The 15,014-nt window shown below is 64.7% G+C and overlaps 3 protein-coding genes across 13 annotated transcripts in view; all 3 read right to left on the reverse strand.

The window, feature by feature from the left end:
* Positions 1-227: 227 nt before the first annotated feature.
* On the reverse strand, positions 228-4,137 carry LRRC24 (leucine rich repeat containing 24). Of its 6 annotated transcripts, none has more exons than XM_081258952.1 (6): positions 4,030-4,114; positions 3,334-3,442; positions 2,713-3,039; positions 2,279-2,542; positions 1,942-2,110; positions 228-1,254 (listed from the first exon to the last, which is right to left on the reverse strand). In XM_081258952.1, coding segments are annotated over exons 1-6 (1,794 nt in total). In that variant the 5' UTR covers positions 4,032-4,114; the 3' UTR covers positions 228-331. The 6 variants fall into 6 exon arrangements, with proteins under 6 accessions (XP_081115078.1, XP_081115077.1, XP_081115081.1 ...); XM_081258951.1 differs by having other exon boundaries at positions 2,279-2,557; XM_081258955.1 differs by having other exon boundaries at positions 2,279-2,557; positions 2,713-2,963; positions 3,346-3,442; positions 4,030-4,049.
* Positions 4,138-5,367: 1,230 nt separating this feature from the next.
* LOC308630361 (UPF0598 protein C8orf82 homolog) lies at positions 5,368-6,974 on the reverse strand (the record flags this gene model as incomplete). The annotated part of the gene is made up of 3 exons (XM_081258961.1): positions 6,770-6,974; positions 6,073-6,121; positions 5,368-5,813 (listed from the first exon to the last, which is right to left on the reverse strand). The coding sequence occupies exons 1-3, from the start codon at positions 6,929-6,931 to the stop codon at positions 5,368-5,370; spliced, it is 657 nt and encodes a 218-aa protein (XP_081115087.1). The 5' UTR covers positions 6,932-6,974.
* Positions 6,975-8,074: 1,100 nt separating this feature from the next.
* Positions 8,075-15,014, reverse strand: part of ARHGAP39 (Rho GTPase activating protein 39) — a 77,364-nt gene continuing 70,424 nt past the window's right edge. For 2 of the 6 annotated variants that reach the window (XM_081259048.1, XM_081259049.1), the window contains exons 7-11: positions 14,399-14,491; positions 11,334-11,407; positions 10,759-10,958; positions 9,405-10,059; positions 8,075-9,326 (exon numbers count right to left, since the gene is read on the reverse strand). In XM_081259048.1, coding sequence (XP_081115174.1) covers positions 9,132-9,326; positions 9,405-10,059; positions 10,759-10,958; positions 11,334-11,407; positions 14,399-14,491 — 1,217 coding nt within the window. In that variant the 3' untranslated portion in view covers positions 8,075-9,131. Of the gene's footprint in view, positions 10,060-10,758; positions 10,959-11,333; positions 11,408-14,398; positions 14,492-15,014 lie in introns of all 6 variants that reach the window. The other 4 variants (XM_081259052.1, XM_081259051.1, XM_081259050.1 and 1 more) reach the window with 4 other exon arrangements.

A 15,014-nucleotide genomic window follows, 5' to 3' on the forward strand; every position in this document is an offset into this window, starting at 1 on the left:
CGCAGAGGTTCAGGCTTTTCCTGGGGCGGCGGGGCCCGAGGCGGACCTGCAGAGCTGGAGGTCTGGTGATTTGGGCAGGGGTCTTTTTTGGAGGGTCTCAGTGGGGCGTTGGAAGCCTACCCTGGCTACCCTCCGTTCGCGCCCCAGAACTTCCATCTGCAGGGGTCTGCAGGTGCTTCCGCCCCGCCGGACGCCCAGGAACTCCATACACGGCTCGCAACACGGCGCAGCTTCCACCGTTTACTGATCGCGCTGGAGCATGCGCGGGGCGAGCCGGGCCGGCCAATCCGCGGGGCCCGCGTCATCAGCGGGCGTCCGCCCCCGCCCCCCCTCAGCAACGGATCTCGTAGGCGGCTGACGGCTGCAGCGGGATACCCTGCGCAATTCCGGGCGCTGCGCCCTCGGCCGCCTCCTCCGGGCCCTCGGCGAAGAGCGGCTTGGAGCGGTCGATGACGAACATCTCGTGGCCCCGCTCGTCGCGGAGCTCCTCGAGCTGCGCGAAGGTGCAGGGCCCGTCCGAATAATCGTTGACGAAGAGCGCGCCCTCCCCGGGAAGCCCTGGTGCCTTTTTACGCCTGCGCCGCCTGCGGCAGATCATGGTCACCAGCAGTAGCGCCGTGAGCGCCAGGAGCGCGATGGCCGTCGCAATGGCCGTCTGCGTGGCCAGGCCCAGGGCGCGAAAGGCCATGCCGCCCGCTTCGGGCAGGGGCTCGTGGCTGGCTGGGTCGCCGGCCCGGGGCGGCGCAGGCGCCAGCAGCAGCTGCTGGGACAGGTTGACCAGAAGCTGGAAGGGCAAGCGCGCGGCGCCGCCGGCGTTGGAGGCCTCGCACTCGTATTTGCCAGCGTGGGCCAGGGTGATGTTGGTGAGGAAGAGCATGCCGCTGCCCGTGTCGGATGCCCCGGGCCCACCTGGGCCCGGCACCCCGCCTTCAGGTTGGGCCTGGGCCTGCGGCGGCCCCTCGCGAGGCTGCGCCACCTTTCTCCAGGTCACCAGGGGCTGCGGGTAGCCGGAAGCCTGGCAGGCAACCCGCAGGTCCTCACCCAGGTTGGCTGTCACCTCCAGTGGCTCCACGTGCACAGAGGGTGGGATGCAGATGAGGCTACTGCCAGATACTTCCAGGAGACTCTGAAGTGCCAGGCGGGGAGGCTCTGCACACGTGATTTTCTTGTCCCTGGAGCTGAGCAGTCGCTGGCCCCCTTCCTTGATCCAGGTTCCCAGCCAGTGCAAGGCACAGTCACAGCGCCATGGGTTCTCTGTGGGCAGAGCAGCAGCGGACAGGTAGCTAGCTCAGGGGCGGCTCCAGAGCACAGCGTGTGTGGTTGGGGTTGTTGGCCAGAGCAGGAGCCCCTTTCTCACCTCCCACAGTTGGGGACCCCTGCCACCCCTTCTCTGACCCCAGTCTCCTTAAGTGTGGGCAGCCAACCCCCACCCCAATCTCCTTTCTGTGATGCACGTCCAGTTTACTTCACCCATCTCTCAGAAAGCCCCCGCTCCTCCGACGACTCTCCCTGTGACAAGTCTTGCTATCTGGGTGGGGGGGGGGGAACCTCTGTGTGCACAGAGATATACCACCAGCACTAAAACCTTGCACGTCCTGCCAGCCTTGTCTTCGGGTGCTGTCTCCAGGAAATGTCCCCAGTCCTGGTCTCATCTTTCCAGTTTTTTCCTGCCTGCCCTCTCCTGGCCCTAAAGCGTGTGAGCCGCTCAGCTGTGTCCAGTTTGTTCAGGGACTCATACCTTTTCTGTCTCCCTTAGGCAACTGTAACCCAGCCAGCACCCCTACTCCTAGCAGCCTTCTGTCATAGCTACGGGTGGTGGTGGGGACCCCCAGAGCACTGCCATTGGAGCCCCCTCCACAGCTGGGCCGGCTACCTACCGCCACCACTGTGGTCAAGGAAGCTACCTTTGCATGAGAGTCCCTTGCCCCCAGAAAGAGGTACCTGTGAGGCGCAGGACCTGCAGGCTGGCCAGGGGCTGCAGGGCCTTCTGGCTGATGGTGCCCAGCTGGTTCCTGCTGAGGTCCAGCAGTGCCAGCGAGGAGAGCCCGGCCAGGGCCTGGTCCTCCAGCAGCTCGATGTTGTTTTCCTGCAGGTGCAGCTCCTGCAGTCGCTGAAGCAGGGACAGTAGGTCATCAGGGAAAGGGGCGCTGAGGGACATGTCCCCTTCTTACCAGGCTAGACTGGGCTGCCTTTTCTCCCCCTCACTACGCCAGCGCGGTAAGGCAGGTGGCGGTGCAGGAGGACCTCTTGCCCTTCTTGCCCACTCCTCCCCCCTCACCTGTAAGTGTAGGAAGGTGAAATCCAGCAGCTGTACCAGCTGGTTGCCAGCTAGGTAGAGCACGCGCAGTTGGGCCAGGCCGGCGAAAGCGCCAACGCGCAAGCCGCGCAGCCGGTTGCCGGTGAGCGCCAGCTCCAGCAGGCGCGACTGCGCACGGAAGGCGCCTGGCTCCAGGGCGCGCAGGCTGTTGTTGTGCAGGTAGAGACGACGCAGGGAGGCGAGGGGTGCCAGGATGCCCGGCTCCAGGCGCGCGATGCTGTTGTCCTGCAGGAACAGCGTCTGTCCCAGAAGGAGGGAGGGAGGGCGTTTACCCCGCTGAGGGGGTCTCTCTTTTCCCTAGGGCGCCCCATTCACCCACCGGGAGGCTCACACACCATCCCTCCGTGTCGTGGGCACCCCTGGCCCGCAGCCCGGCAGCCCCACTCGGTGCCCACCTGCGTCCCGGGCGGGATCCCGGGCGGGACCAGGCGCAGCCGCAGGGCGCCGCACTCCACAGTGGCGCTGTAGCAGCGGCAGGCCGCAGGGCAGCCGGCAGCGCGAGGCGGGAGACCCGGCAGTGACAGCAGCGACAGAAGCAGCAGTGCGGGCGCCCCTGGGGCCATCTCTTGCGGGACCGGCCGCAGGCCACGAAGTTGCAGCCTTCTCAGCAGCCTCCCTACAGTCCGGCCCCGATGGGATGCGCCTCCTGAAACACAGGTTGTCAGGCCTGTCCCTAACATTCGAGAGCCAGTGAAAAGTGCGGATGGAGGGACACAGCGTGTCTGAGTTTTGAAGTTTGAAATTAGTTCAAGAAACTGATAAAACGTTCATTGCCTTCCTTTATAAAACAGCATAAAGATCTGGGGCATCAGTTTTCGGTTTAGAATTTCTCATGTCCTCGGTCTTGCCACACAGGCCACAGAAGGAACGCCTACACCACCCCAACCCACTTCTCTCCCCATCCCATCTCTGCCCACGATTCCACGCTGCTAGTGTCCGTCCCTGCCCTCACCTAACCTTGACCCAGCGTTTACTCTAGTCATTTTTATCTCTACAACTCATGCTATGACCCCAACCCTGGGATTCACCTGTTGTGAACTGATGGAGGACATGGGCACAGCTGGTCTCAGGGGAGCCACCAGCCAGCCACAGGCACAGCTTTGTCCAGCCTCTGGCCCTGCCTTCCTGGGGGGTGGGAGTTGGTAGAACAGCTTAGCTAGAATTAGAGCTTTTCCTCAGGGAAATTGTTAGACAATTGGGGGATGAGACAAATAGGAAAGCCAGTTCAGAAGCTGTGGGCCTGTGTTCTCCATGCTGGCTCCAAGAAAGGTGCATCCGTCTTTGGGGGTAGGTGGGGCCCTGGAATGGCTGGGGTGTGAAAGAGGGGCCTTGGGCCACTAACTGGGTTTTAGTGTAGTTTCCCAAGTAGGCTCTGGGAACACTGATCTCCTGGACTCTGAAGGAGTGTGTAGTGTTTTGGGGTTTATACACATGCAGCTGTGATCCTATAGAGGAGAAGGCCTGGGTCCAGTTCAAGGCGCCATGAGTCCAGTTGTAAAGGTGGGGACCTGGGCTGAGAAGCCAGCCAGTCTGAAGCCAGGGATGGTACGGCTGAGGGTGTGCTATCAGCCAGCCTCCAGCCCCACCTCAAATGGTCCCCGCTCTGCACACCTGCCTGTTCACCTGGTCTCCCTATTAGGAGAGTGAGTCATGTGGAAAGGCACCAAGTGGTCTTGGTGTTTGTTTAAATCTTGCTCTAAATTGTAACTCACATGATTATTTAAGATCACTGAAGAGAGCAGGGCTTCCCTGGTGGCGCGGTGGATGGGAGTCCGCCTGCCGATGCGGGGAACACGGGTTCGTGCCCCGGTCCGGGAAGATCCCGCATGCCGCGGAGCGGCTGGGCCCGTGAGCCGTGGCCGCTGAGCCTGCGCTCCACGACGGGAGAGGCCACAGCAGTGAGAGGCCCGCGTACCGCAAAAAAAAAAAAAAAAAAAAAAAAAGAAGTAAGCACAGCAAAAGTTTTAATGGAATCGCTTTGGCCCAGGCAGAGGCAGTTCCCAGATGTCTCAGAAGGTGTGTTAAGAACCCCGAGAACTAGGGGGCATACTCTGAGCCCCCAGGATCCATTTCCCTGAGCAAAAGATTTGGCCCAGGGCGCCCACCTACCTTCCAGTGGCAAGGCCTCTCAAACAGAGAAGGTTCTTGGTCTCCTCCTCAAGACTCAGGGGACTGCTGCCCACACGGACACCCACTAGATGCTGATTCGTGTGGAAGGGCTGGCCTGGGCAGCGTTGAGGGCTCAAGCAGGAAGAGCAGGGGAAGCCAGGCCAGAAATCCTTTTACTCAGCGGAGAACCCCCTAATCTGGCTGGGCAGGGGGCGGGGCGTCACATACTGGATTTGGAGAAGGCTGTCACTGTCTCCAGGGAGCCCATCTGTGCGGGGAGGGGAGGTTGGAGGGGTAATGGAGGAGGCCCTGCGACGCTCTCCAGCGCAGTGCGAGGCCGGAGTCGGGTGCCTTGATCTCCCAAGGCGCCCCTTGCATCCCCTCCGGCGCGGCCTGTCCCGGGCCGGTTCAGGGCAGGGCGTGGTCCCCGCCAGGTCGCACGCCCTTCTCGGTGATCGCCGGGGACAGAGCCGGGATGGCCCCTGATCCCGCCCCCACGCCCACTGACCTTGGGTCGGGCGCCCCCTCACCTGACACTCCTGCGGCGCGGCTCCCCCGCCGAACCCCGGCCCACCGAGCAGCGCCGGGCGGGGGAGGGGCGGGCGCCGCTCGCGCTCGCTCACTGGAGCCCCCGCACCTCCCTCCCGGCCGCCCGGGTCTGCCGTCGCGAGCGCTGGCCGAACCCGAGGACGCCGAGGACGCCGAGGACGCCCCAGGCCGGGGGTGTGCGAACAGGGTAGAGCACCTGTGACCCCGCCCCTCCCAGCGTCGGTTCTCGGGCCGAGGCAGCACCTCGGACAGCGCCGGGCGGGGCGGGGCCGCGGCGCACCTCCGCCGCGCACGCGCACTCGGACAGCATGCTCTCCGGGTGGCGCGTGCGCAGCGACGCAGTCCGGGGGGCGCAGCGGGGCTGGGGGCGCCAACGGCTGCGAGCCCGCTGCTCAGGGCGGCGGGGCGGCGAGCAGCAGCGGGGCCAGGTCCATGGTGAGGGCGAAACGTATGCCCTGCCAGCGCACGTGCGAGGGCAGCTCGGGCGCGCCGGGCGCGTACTCGAAGCAGGCGCTGAGCTCGAAGGCCAGAGCCGATCGCACCAGGCCCACGCCGCCCGCGCGCTCCGGCGCCGGGTGGTAGAGACGCCCATTGGAGGCCAGGGGCAGTAGGCGCGCCGGCTCGAAGGGCACGGCCAGGGCCTCGCCGCCGCCGCAGTAGGAGAGGCGCGGGGGCTCGGGGCCAGCGGCCAGCAGGTGCGTGAAGACCACGGGACGGTCCTCGCAGCGTAGGTAGTTGCGCTCTCTGCCGCAGGGCGAGAGGAAGGGGAAGGAGGCCTCGTAGCGCCCGCTGCGGTTGGGTCTCAGGCGGGAGAAGAAGAAGACCAGGAACTGCGGGTCTGTGGGGTGGGGGGAGGCCGCGACTGCTCAGCATGCCGGGCCCCGAGGCCCCCTAGGCCCTACTGCCGCAGGCAGGCGGCTCGCCCTGGGTCACACCAAGGGCAGACGCTGGCGGTCGCACAGCCTCCCAGGCCTCACTCTAGATAGGGGGCTTTTGAGCGCAGGACGGCCAGTGCCCTTGGTGTGGTTGGGCAGCGGAGCCCTTCAGGGCCTTCCCCGAAGGAAGAGGGAAGGTGGGGGAGGAGGGCGCATCAGTACCTTTGAAGCAGGTGATGAAGTTCTTCATTTTGGAGTCATCCAGGAAAAGCTGCAGAGAGGCAGACCGTGGCCCTTGAGTCCCAGGGGGAAGCCCGACAGAGCCGGCCCCAGGGAGAGAAGGCCTGGGCGGGCCTGAGCCCGGGCCGGTGTCCGCTTTCTTTGCTTGTCTGTGCACACCGTGTGCAGGGAGGCGCGTGGAAGGTAAGCCTGGGGGCCCTGCAGACTTCCCCACATCTACCCCGCACCCCCGGCTTTGCTTCCTCATGCACAGGTTCTCTGGGTTGGCATGCCTTTCCCGCGCCTCTTCCCTCCTCCTTTCAAGTTTCTAATTAGGTGTGCCCCTCCTCTGCGGAGGCTATCTGACTTGCTTCCTCCTGTATATGGCGGATGCCCCCGCCAGGGCTTCCAAAGCAGGTGGGGCGGCCCCGAGCTGGGGGCCGCAGGATCTGGGGATGCAAAGCGCGCAGGGCGTAACCACGTGTGGGAGGTGGGCCGCTCGGACCTAATCCTCTGGGGCCGGGGCCGGGCGTCCCAGTCTCTCCAGCGCGACTGCGGAGGTCGGGTACCCTTACGTTAAAGACCCCGCCTGCTCAGGCCCCGCCCCTCACAGGGTCCTCCCTCAGGCCCCGACCCGCAGAAACCCGGCACCAGGCCCCGCCTCTCACGGGAGCCTCCCTCAGGCCCCGGCCCCGCCCACCTGGCCCTGATGATCCACATAGTAAAAGTACTCGCGCGTCCGCGGCTCTGGGCTCTGGCCCTGCGTGTAGGAGACGCCCCCGCCCCCACCGTAGGCCCGGGTCCCCGGGGACCGCGCCAAGGAGAGGGCCCAGGTCCGCAGCACTCCGCGCGTCGCCCACATCGTCCTTCCGTGCCGGAAGCGGCCAGAGGGTCACGCGGGGGCGGTGCTGCGCGAACGTAAGTCCCCTGGTGGCAGCGACCTCGCGCTTTGGGTTCCGGCTGCGGCCGCGGAGCTCGTCCCCACCCCCCGCCCTCCTCCCCACCCCCCGGGCTTTGCTTGTTCCCCGGATCCCGGGCGGTCCCGACACTTCCTTCTCTGGGATTTAGGGGCGCGCCGCCCTGCCGTCCGGCTGGGAAAGGGGTGGCGGGCGGAGCCTCCCGACTGTGGGGTTCGGGTGTGAGACGCGGGTGCGGGCGATTTCGGGAACAGGGCAGGGATACGGGCTGGGGACGGGGCGCTGCCGGGCATGCGGGCCCTGTCCCTCCGTCCTCGGAGGCTGGTTGCTCTCACGTGGGCGAGGTACCCGCCCTGTCTCACCCCAACCCCTAGGAAGCACCCCCACCCCGGTGGGGCAATCTGCCTGTCCAGCTGGGTGCTGAACGGAGAGGTGGTGAATAAACACTGCCTAGAAGCCTATGCCAGCTTGCGGATAAGGCAGCTCAGAAAACGCCCCCCTCCCAATCAAGCAGGGCTTTCGGGCTCAGTTGTTACCCCAGGTGCCTCGCACCTTGCGCGCCTACCTGGAGCCTCGTCCCCATTCCCAGGAAGCTGCCTTGCTCTCCCCCGCGACCCCCTGCTGCCCCCATTCATTCTCTCTTGGCCTGGTTTCCACCCTGGTGCCCACACCAGCAACCGACTGGCCGCTGATAGCTGCCCCGCCGCAACTGGACGGAATGGGAGGCGACAGGCTCACAAGTGTCCCTGCGCACTTTATTCACACCAGGTGTTGTCGTCTCTCGAGTCTGTGCATCAGAGCGGGAGTCCGTGGCCGGGGTGCCCCTACCCAGGCCCCGAGACCACCGGACTGAGGACGCTCCCCCAGTGGACACCAGGCCTCGGCAGGACTGGGTTTTTTTGTTCTTAATAATAAATAAAAACTCAACTCTAAATATATATATACACACACACACACACACATACATATACATACCGGGGAGAAATTAAATTTTAAACAATTGGAACTCAAAATTACAAATTGTAAAATGTACAAACTGAGAGTCTAGATACCTCCCCTCCACCCACCCACCCTACCCCCCGCCCCGGCTCTGGCCTCGAGGAAGGGCAGTCGCCGGTGCCCCTCTGGTCCCCCCAGTTCAGGGCTCCTTCCCTGTCATCTGCTGCAGGTCCTGGATGGGGATGGGGCAGGGTTTGATTTGGGGGTCAGAAGCCAAGAGGGTGGAGAAGAAAATGAAGGAATGATCTCAACTTGTCTGCAGAAGACGGGAGAGGACTCAGAAATAAATAACATTTGGGTTAAGACTATGTCATTAGCAAATTTAGTTCTTATATCTTTCGCTCTATTTATATCTCTATACACAGGCGTGTTGGGATGCGGGATAGATTCTGAATTTATAGTTACACGAAGAAAAAATACTCTTGCCCCTCCCCCACCCTGCCCCAAGAATGCCTGCCCAACCTTGCCCCCCACCCCAGAGGACTTTGGCTCGGGGGCCCCTTTCTACCCAGAGAGAGCCTATCGGGCCCTGCACCAGCCAGGCTCTGCTCTGGTGGTGAACAGCCCGGAGCCCTGGAGCCCCCAAACTCCTGTGCAGTCACCACGCTGGAGGCCACAAGTGGCAGGGGGAGGGGGCGGGAAGGGACTGGGGAGGGCGGAAGTCGCAGATCAGGAGACCCCCCCCCCCCAGGTCAGGGAGAGGGCAGAGGAAGAGCAAGATGGGCAGCCGGGCTGGGCCGGGGCCAAGCTAAGCGCAGCAGCCCCAGCAAGGCGGCTCGCCCCAGCAAGGGCGGCTTGTGCTCTCGGGCCGGCCGGGAGGGGCAGTGTCACTTGGCTCCAGGAAACAGAAGGCACTTTCTCGCGGCCGAACCGCGGCTGGCGGTGGGCGGGGCAGCGCCGAACGAGACGGCCACGAGGCCTGGGGCGGGGCAGAGGCGCCCTTCCCGCAGCCCTTCTGCCTTGGCTGCGCCTTCAGGCCGAGGGCCCGGGTCGGGAGATGCGGGTTCCAGGGCTGGGGCGGGCATGGGCGGAGCCGGCATGCTACCTCCGCTTCTCGGGCGTCCCCTCCCCCCTCCCCGCGTGCCCCCTGCCCGGGCGCACCCGGGCAGGCTCTGTCCCCACCCTCGGTCCCTCGGTGCCCACGCGCTATAGCACGCCCTCCATGAAGGTGGTGTCCAGGTGCTGGATGAGCACGCGCAGAAAGGACATCTCCTTGCGAGTGTTCTCAAAGATGATGCGCGGGTCGTCCGAGCGGCAGCGCAGGCAGTTGGGCGCCATCACCATGGCCAGGTTGCTGACGTCCATCTTGGTGATGGCCACATTGGCGGGCTGCACGAACACCTGCGCGGGGAGCGGGGAGCTGCGGTGGGCCGGGGCGGGGCGCGGAGGGGCGGGGCGCGGAGGGGCGGCACCGCCTACCTGGAGGAAACGGATGAGGTAGCACAGCACCAGGCGGTTGATGCGGGGCAGCGCGTGCACCACGGCCACGGCGGCCTCGGGGCTCTCGTAGTGCGCGACGCACTGCTCGTAGAACTCGTGAGGGATCAGGGGCTCCTCCAGCTCCCGGTACCACAGCTTCAGCAGCGACGCTGGGGACGCAGCGCGGGGGTTTCGGCTGGGCGGGGCAGTCGGGGACCCGCCCCACCAGCAGCAAGGGGCGAAAGCGGCCGTGTGTGTCGCGAGTGGGGGCGAGGGGCCAGGGCCAGACGGGAGGTGTCCACCCAGCCGTGTGGGCTGCGCGGCCGGAGGCCGGCGGGCTCCTCCTGGTCCTGAGGGCCTGGACTGACCCCGAGCGCCGGGAACCAAGAGAGGCTGTGCAGCCACCGTGCGCAGGCAAGCGGAGGGAGGCGCCGCGGAGGCTGTCCAACGGCAGGGGGACGTCCGTGCTGGAAATGGACCAGAGGGCTGTCCCTTCACGACGGAAAGCAGGGAGGGCTGAGCCGTCCGAGCTGCTCCTGCTGCTGAGGGGGCTGGGGGCTCACCTGGGACGTGGGGGTCCTCCAGGCCTGTAGGCACCTTCCACTGGTCCACCTGTAGCTTCAGGGCATTCACCTCATCAATGTCCCCAGGGACCCTGCCAAGCACAGGGCAGGTCTCAGGGAGGAGCTGGGCTTGCTCAGGGTCACGGCTGCCTGACCCCTCTCTGCCCAAATGGCCTCTTTCTTACCAGAGGGAGGTGTGGCTGGGGTCCCCTGTCCCAGGCCCCCATCCCTCATCCCTCTGCTGACTGCCTCCATGCAGATCCCTTCCTCAGAATGGTCCCTGAGGCCCAAACCCAGAAGCCTGTTTCCCCACCTGTCCCGGGTCCTGGGTAGGTGAGTCCCGACAGCAGGTGACTGGCCATGTGCCACCCTCCATGGGACAGGGCCATCATCTCCACTCACAGGTTGAGGGCCGTTTGCTGGGGGTTGCTGCATCTTTCCAGGCCCTGCCCATGGTTGGTGTCCAAGTACCCTCTGGGCCCCTGCTGGCCATTTCTGCAAGGCCACTGTCCCTGGCTAGCTCTCCTGTCTGGGTTCCGGTGCGCTGGCATTCAGGAGGGACAGCCCTGCTGACCCACCTCCTGAAGATGGGGCTCTCCCCACCCTCCTGGCCGCAAAGCACCCGGCCCTTCTATTTGCTCCAAGTTGCCCTCCCTGCCTGCATGCTGGCCTCTCGGGGGCTTCTCTGGCTGCTCTGAGGCAGGGGCCCGGGACCCAGTGGCCCCCGTCGGCCCAAGACACGTGCTGTAGACACCCAAGCCCCCACCCCCAGGGCGCAGGCTGCAGGGCACCTGAAGATGCCTTCCGTCTGGTCGCCGTTGAGCGCGAGCACCTCCTCCGACAGCCGCGTCTGCACCCAGGGCAGCTGCCGATCGGGGAAGCGCTCCTTCTGCATGCTCATCACCTCCTGCAGCGCACTGCCAAACATGGACGGGCTGAACACGGCGTTCTTGGCATGCCGGATCTCCTCCACGTTGGGCTTCTTCAGCCCCTGCAAAGGCGGCCCAGCTCTCTGTCCCAGTGTGGCCTGGCGCCCAGCTCCCAGCCCTGCCCCCCCCACACCCCTGCAAGGGCTGCCCCTGGCTCACCCGCCCTCTTTCCTCCTCTGTCCGCTCGTCCCTGTGAAGCCCAGGCCCGAGCCGGGGACCCCCAACTCCCTGGCCCCTGAGTCACCAGAGGGGCCTCCTGCTGGGCCACCTACAGCATCAGAAGCTCCAAGTGGCACCCTCCGCACTGTGAGCCGTTAACTGCCCCACCTGCCCCCTCCCCAAACCTGCAGCCCCGCCTCCCGATGGACTCTGTCTGGGCGTCACCGGCACAGGCTGCCCGCCCACCTCTGCCCAGCTGTTCTGGGAGAACTTCGTACCTTCTTGGCCCCAGTCAGGGCTGCCTTCTGCAGCTTGTGGTAACAGTACTTGGCGTATGTGCTTATTGCCACCCCTGGAAAAGAATGGTGCCAGTTGGCTTGGCATGGATGGGTGGGAGCAGGGGCTGCAGGCCAACCAGTGACTGAGGGGGAGGCAGCAAGAGGGGTGAGGAGAGGCGGCTCCTGCAAGAACCTGGGGCCCAGGCCTGGCCAGCCTCCTGCCTGCTGCGTGCCCCGCCCGGGCAGTGGGTCCTTACACTCCTGGGCCGCCCTTCAGAACTACACTCATGTGAAGAGGCGAGGGGGCACTGCCCTCTCCTCCAGAGGAGCCAGGTTGAAGAAGGAAGCTCTCTGCCAGCCTACCCAACCCTCCCCCTGGCCAGGAAGGTCAGGCTGGGGATGAGGGCCATTCCCCCGGCGTAGTCGCAGGCAGGGCCTGGGGAGGCCCCTGAGAAGGGTAATCTCCATGTGCTGCACGCCTGCAGGCACTCGGCGCCCATCGCCTTGGGCCAGCACTGGAGGAGGGAGCTTGCGGGGAGCTGGACAGCAGGCCCGGCTCTCTTGCAGCCCGGCTTCCAGCCAGAGGCCCTGGGCAGCCCAGGGAGAGGCCTTAGCCCACAGGACCATATGCCTGCTTGGTCAAAGGCTGCCTGGGTGGGGGTCAGGGAGAGGGAGGCCCAGGGCCTGGCTCACTTGGGAAGGGCCCGAGTGTGGAGGGGATGCCCTGTGCCCTGAGCCTGGGTTTCGCTGGGAGGGCAATGCTGGGGAAGGACCACATGGTGACTCTGCCTGAGGGCTGAAGGTGACAGGAGGCCTGGTCTTCTTTCTCAAGGGAGGGGGCTTTCTAAAACCTCACCCCTGAAAGCAGAAGTTCTAGCTGGTGGTCATGGAGGGTGGCGGGGCCAGCAATCCGAGGGCAAAGACCTCAGGCCACAGGTCTTTCCAGATACGGTATGCTGGGGTGGGGGGTGGGGGTGGGGGCTGGAGGCAAAGGGAGGAGGGGGGAGAGGGAGTGGGGAGGAGACCCCACCCAGGGAGGGTCTGAAATGTGTGGCGCCATCTTTCCTGGCCCAGGCCAAGGGAAGGAGCAGCAAGACAGGAGCCATCTGGGCGGGGCTGCCCCAGACCACGGTCAGACAGATGGGTCGATCATGTGCCTCCAGGCTCAGGACAGGCCCGTTTCCTGTCAGGCTCTGCCTCTGCTGGGCCTCCCTGCCTGAGGGGTGCCTCTGGACCCCAGTCTCAAATACCAACAGTCTTTTTTAAAGGAAGTAGCTGTCTGAGGACACAGGGTTCCGTGAGCCTCAGTGTGAAGAACACAAACATGTCTCATTCGTGAAAACCTTTTCATTTCTAGTTATCACAAAATACTTCTGTCGTTATAACTGGTATGGGGGTTCTGTTTTAGAGTAATCAAAATGAAAACAAACATTTCTTATAGGTGTTTAAACCGTGAAGAAGCTGTTTCAGGTCCCTGGGGACCCACAGACCCGAACAGAGAATCCTAGCTGCAGCTACCAATCAGCCAGCTTGGGACACAGCACCTGGAACTTCCGCCACTGGCCCACGTGGGTTCAGCTCTTGGTTCAGGGAGAGTGGACGGTGCTCAAGCAAACGGAACCTGGGCTGCACCCTGAGCACCGGGGGGCCAGGGAGTGCTTGGCGGTACCTGCTCACTCTCGCCATCCTGGGAGCGTGCCCGCCCCTCCCTTGGGTGACAGCCTCCTGGGCTTGGGGCCCGTGGGCAGACTCGCTCGGACCTCCTGTCACAGGGCTTCCTGGGGCCAAACCGGCCTCTCCAACAGGCTGTGATCTGAATATCCTTGGGCCACCACCTCTCACCTGGTGATTGTGGTGCAGCCTTTCCAGGCCTTATTTCCTCTCTGTCGGATGGGGACAGGTGCCCATGAAGGGCTGACCTCAGTCTGGCATGGAGTGAGCACTCAGTTGAGGGCTGCAGCTGCTGGAGTCCGAGCTTTTGTGGGCAGACCAGGGACCGAGGCCTCGTGTGCCTGGAGTCTCAGGGCTGGGGCACCTCTGCTGCCAGGGCACAGCCTCCTGGGCCAAGACTATGGGATGTCTGCTGAGTGCCCGTGGCCAACCCAGGGAAACCCACCTGGTGCTGTGGGGGACTCTGAGTCCACTGCCAGCCGTTCTGGCCTTGCCAGGGCATGCCCCCAGAGCGACTGACAAAGCTGCCCTCCCAGAGCCTCTGCTGCTGTGCCAGGTGCCCAGGCCAAGAGCCTCGAAGGCCGCTGGGCGTGGCCAGGACCTGCCACCTCTTGGCACGGACTCTGCTGGGTCCCGGGGGAACTAGCCCCCTCCTCTGACCCCCCTCGGGGCTCTAACCACCTCCGGCCCACAGGAGCCTGCACTCTGTGCCCCCAGCCCCCCCTCACTGCTGCATCGGGACTCCAGTGGATAGGCTCAGGCAGGAGCTCAAAGCTCCTTCCCCAAGGACAGGGGCCCAAGGGCGCCTGGGAAGCCTGGACTGCGGCTGACCCCCTTCTTCTGGTGAGGGTAGCATGTAGCCAGAGAGCTTCCCAGAGGAAGGGTGCCAAGGGTGAGTCTCACAGGAAGACGAGTGGGGCAAGTGTGGACAGCTGGGGCTCCTGGCCAGGAGAGCACAGCCTGGGGCTAACAGGGCTTCTCTGGAGTTTGGGTGGGGGTGGGCTCCTGAGCCATGGCCCAGGAGAAGAGCAGGGATGGGCTGTGCTGGGGGACCCAGGGGTGGCCCGGCTGGAGGTCAGGGCTGGGGAGCAGCTGCCCACGGGGCACCCCCTCACTCAGGGGCGCCTCCAGCAGGCCCCGCCCCACTGAGAACCCAGCATGCACGCTGGAAATTGTTCTGAGCACCGTGGAGGAAGGCACAGGGCATGTGCAGCCTCTCCCAGGAGCCCTGTCGACGACCTGGGCTTCCAGCCCACTCAGGAGGAGACCTGACGGTTAGTGTCCCCCCACTGTCCCCCCAGCCCAGAAGTGGTTAGAGAGAGGAGGCCAGGCGGCCGAGGCCGGAGAGCAGAGCTGTGCAGACGCAGCGCCAGGGGCTGCGGGAGAGGCCCTACCATCCGGCTCCTCAACATAAGGCTTGGGTTTCTTTCTCAACTTGGACTTCTTCTTAGTGTTCCTTTCCAGGAGCGCTTTCATGTGCTGTGTCACTGGGGAGCAAACAGAGGGTGAGGCCACAGAACACAAAGAGGAACCCGTGCCCACACGGTCCCACTCGGGGCTGCCCCTGGGCAGCGGGGAGGGCACTGCCCCAGCCTGCTGGACTCCTTGGAGGGAGACGGGCTGATGTCCCACCAGAGGTGGAGGCGAGTGCTGGGCAGGGGCGGGTGTCTTGCTCAGTCCTGGGCACAGGGGTGGGTGTGCGGGCACACCTGGGTCGTGTGGCTGGGGAGGTGCCAGGAACGTGCCCCTGGGCAGTGGGGAGAGGATGTGGTCAGCTCATGACCCACTGGCCGATAGAAAAGCAGGGGTAGGGAGCCCCCTGAGAGGGCCGCAGCCCAGCCACCTGGTTCCTACATGGCTGCGCTCCAGGGGCTGAGTGGGTGCTGAGCGAGAGAGGAGGGGCCTGGCTCCCCTCTCTGGCTGATCTGGGCACGCCCCCAACACCCCACACAAAATAACTCAGTGCTGTCAACACGGACCCTCCATCCCCCCATCCCGTGCTCTGGCAGG

The sequence above is a fragment of the Mesoplodon bidens genome (genome assembly GCF_964165515.1).
Source record: "Mesoplodon bidens genome assembly, chromosome: 16".
NCBI lineage: Eukaryota > Metazoa > Chordata > Mammalia > Artiodactyla > Ziphiidae > Mesoplodon > Mesoplodon bidens.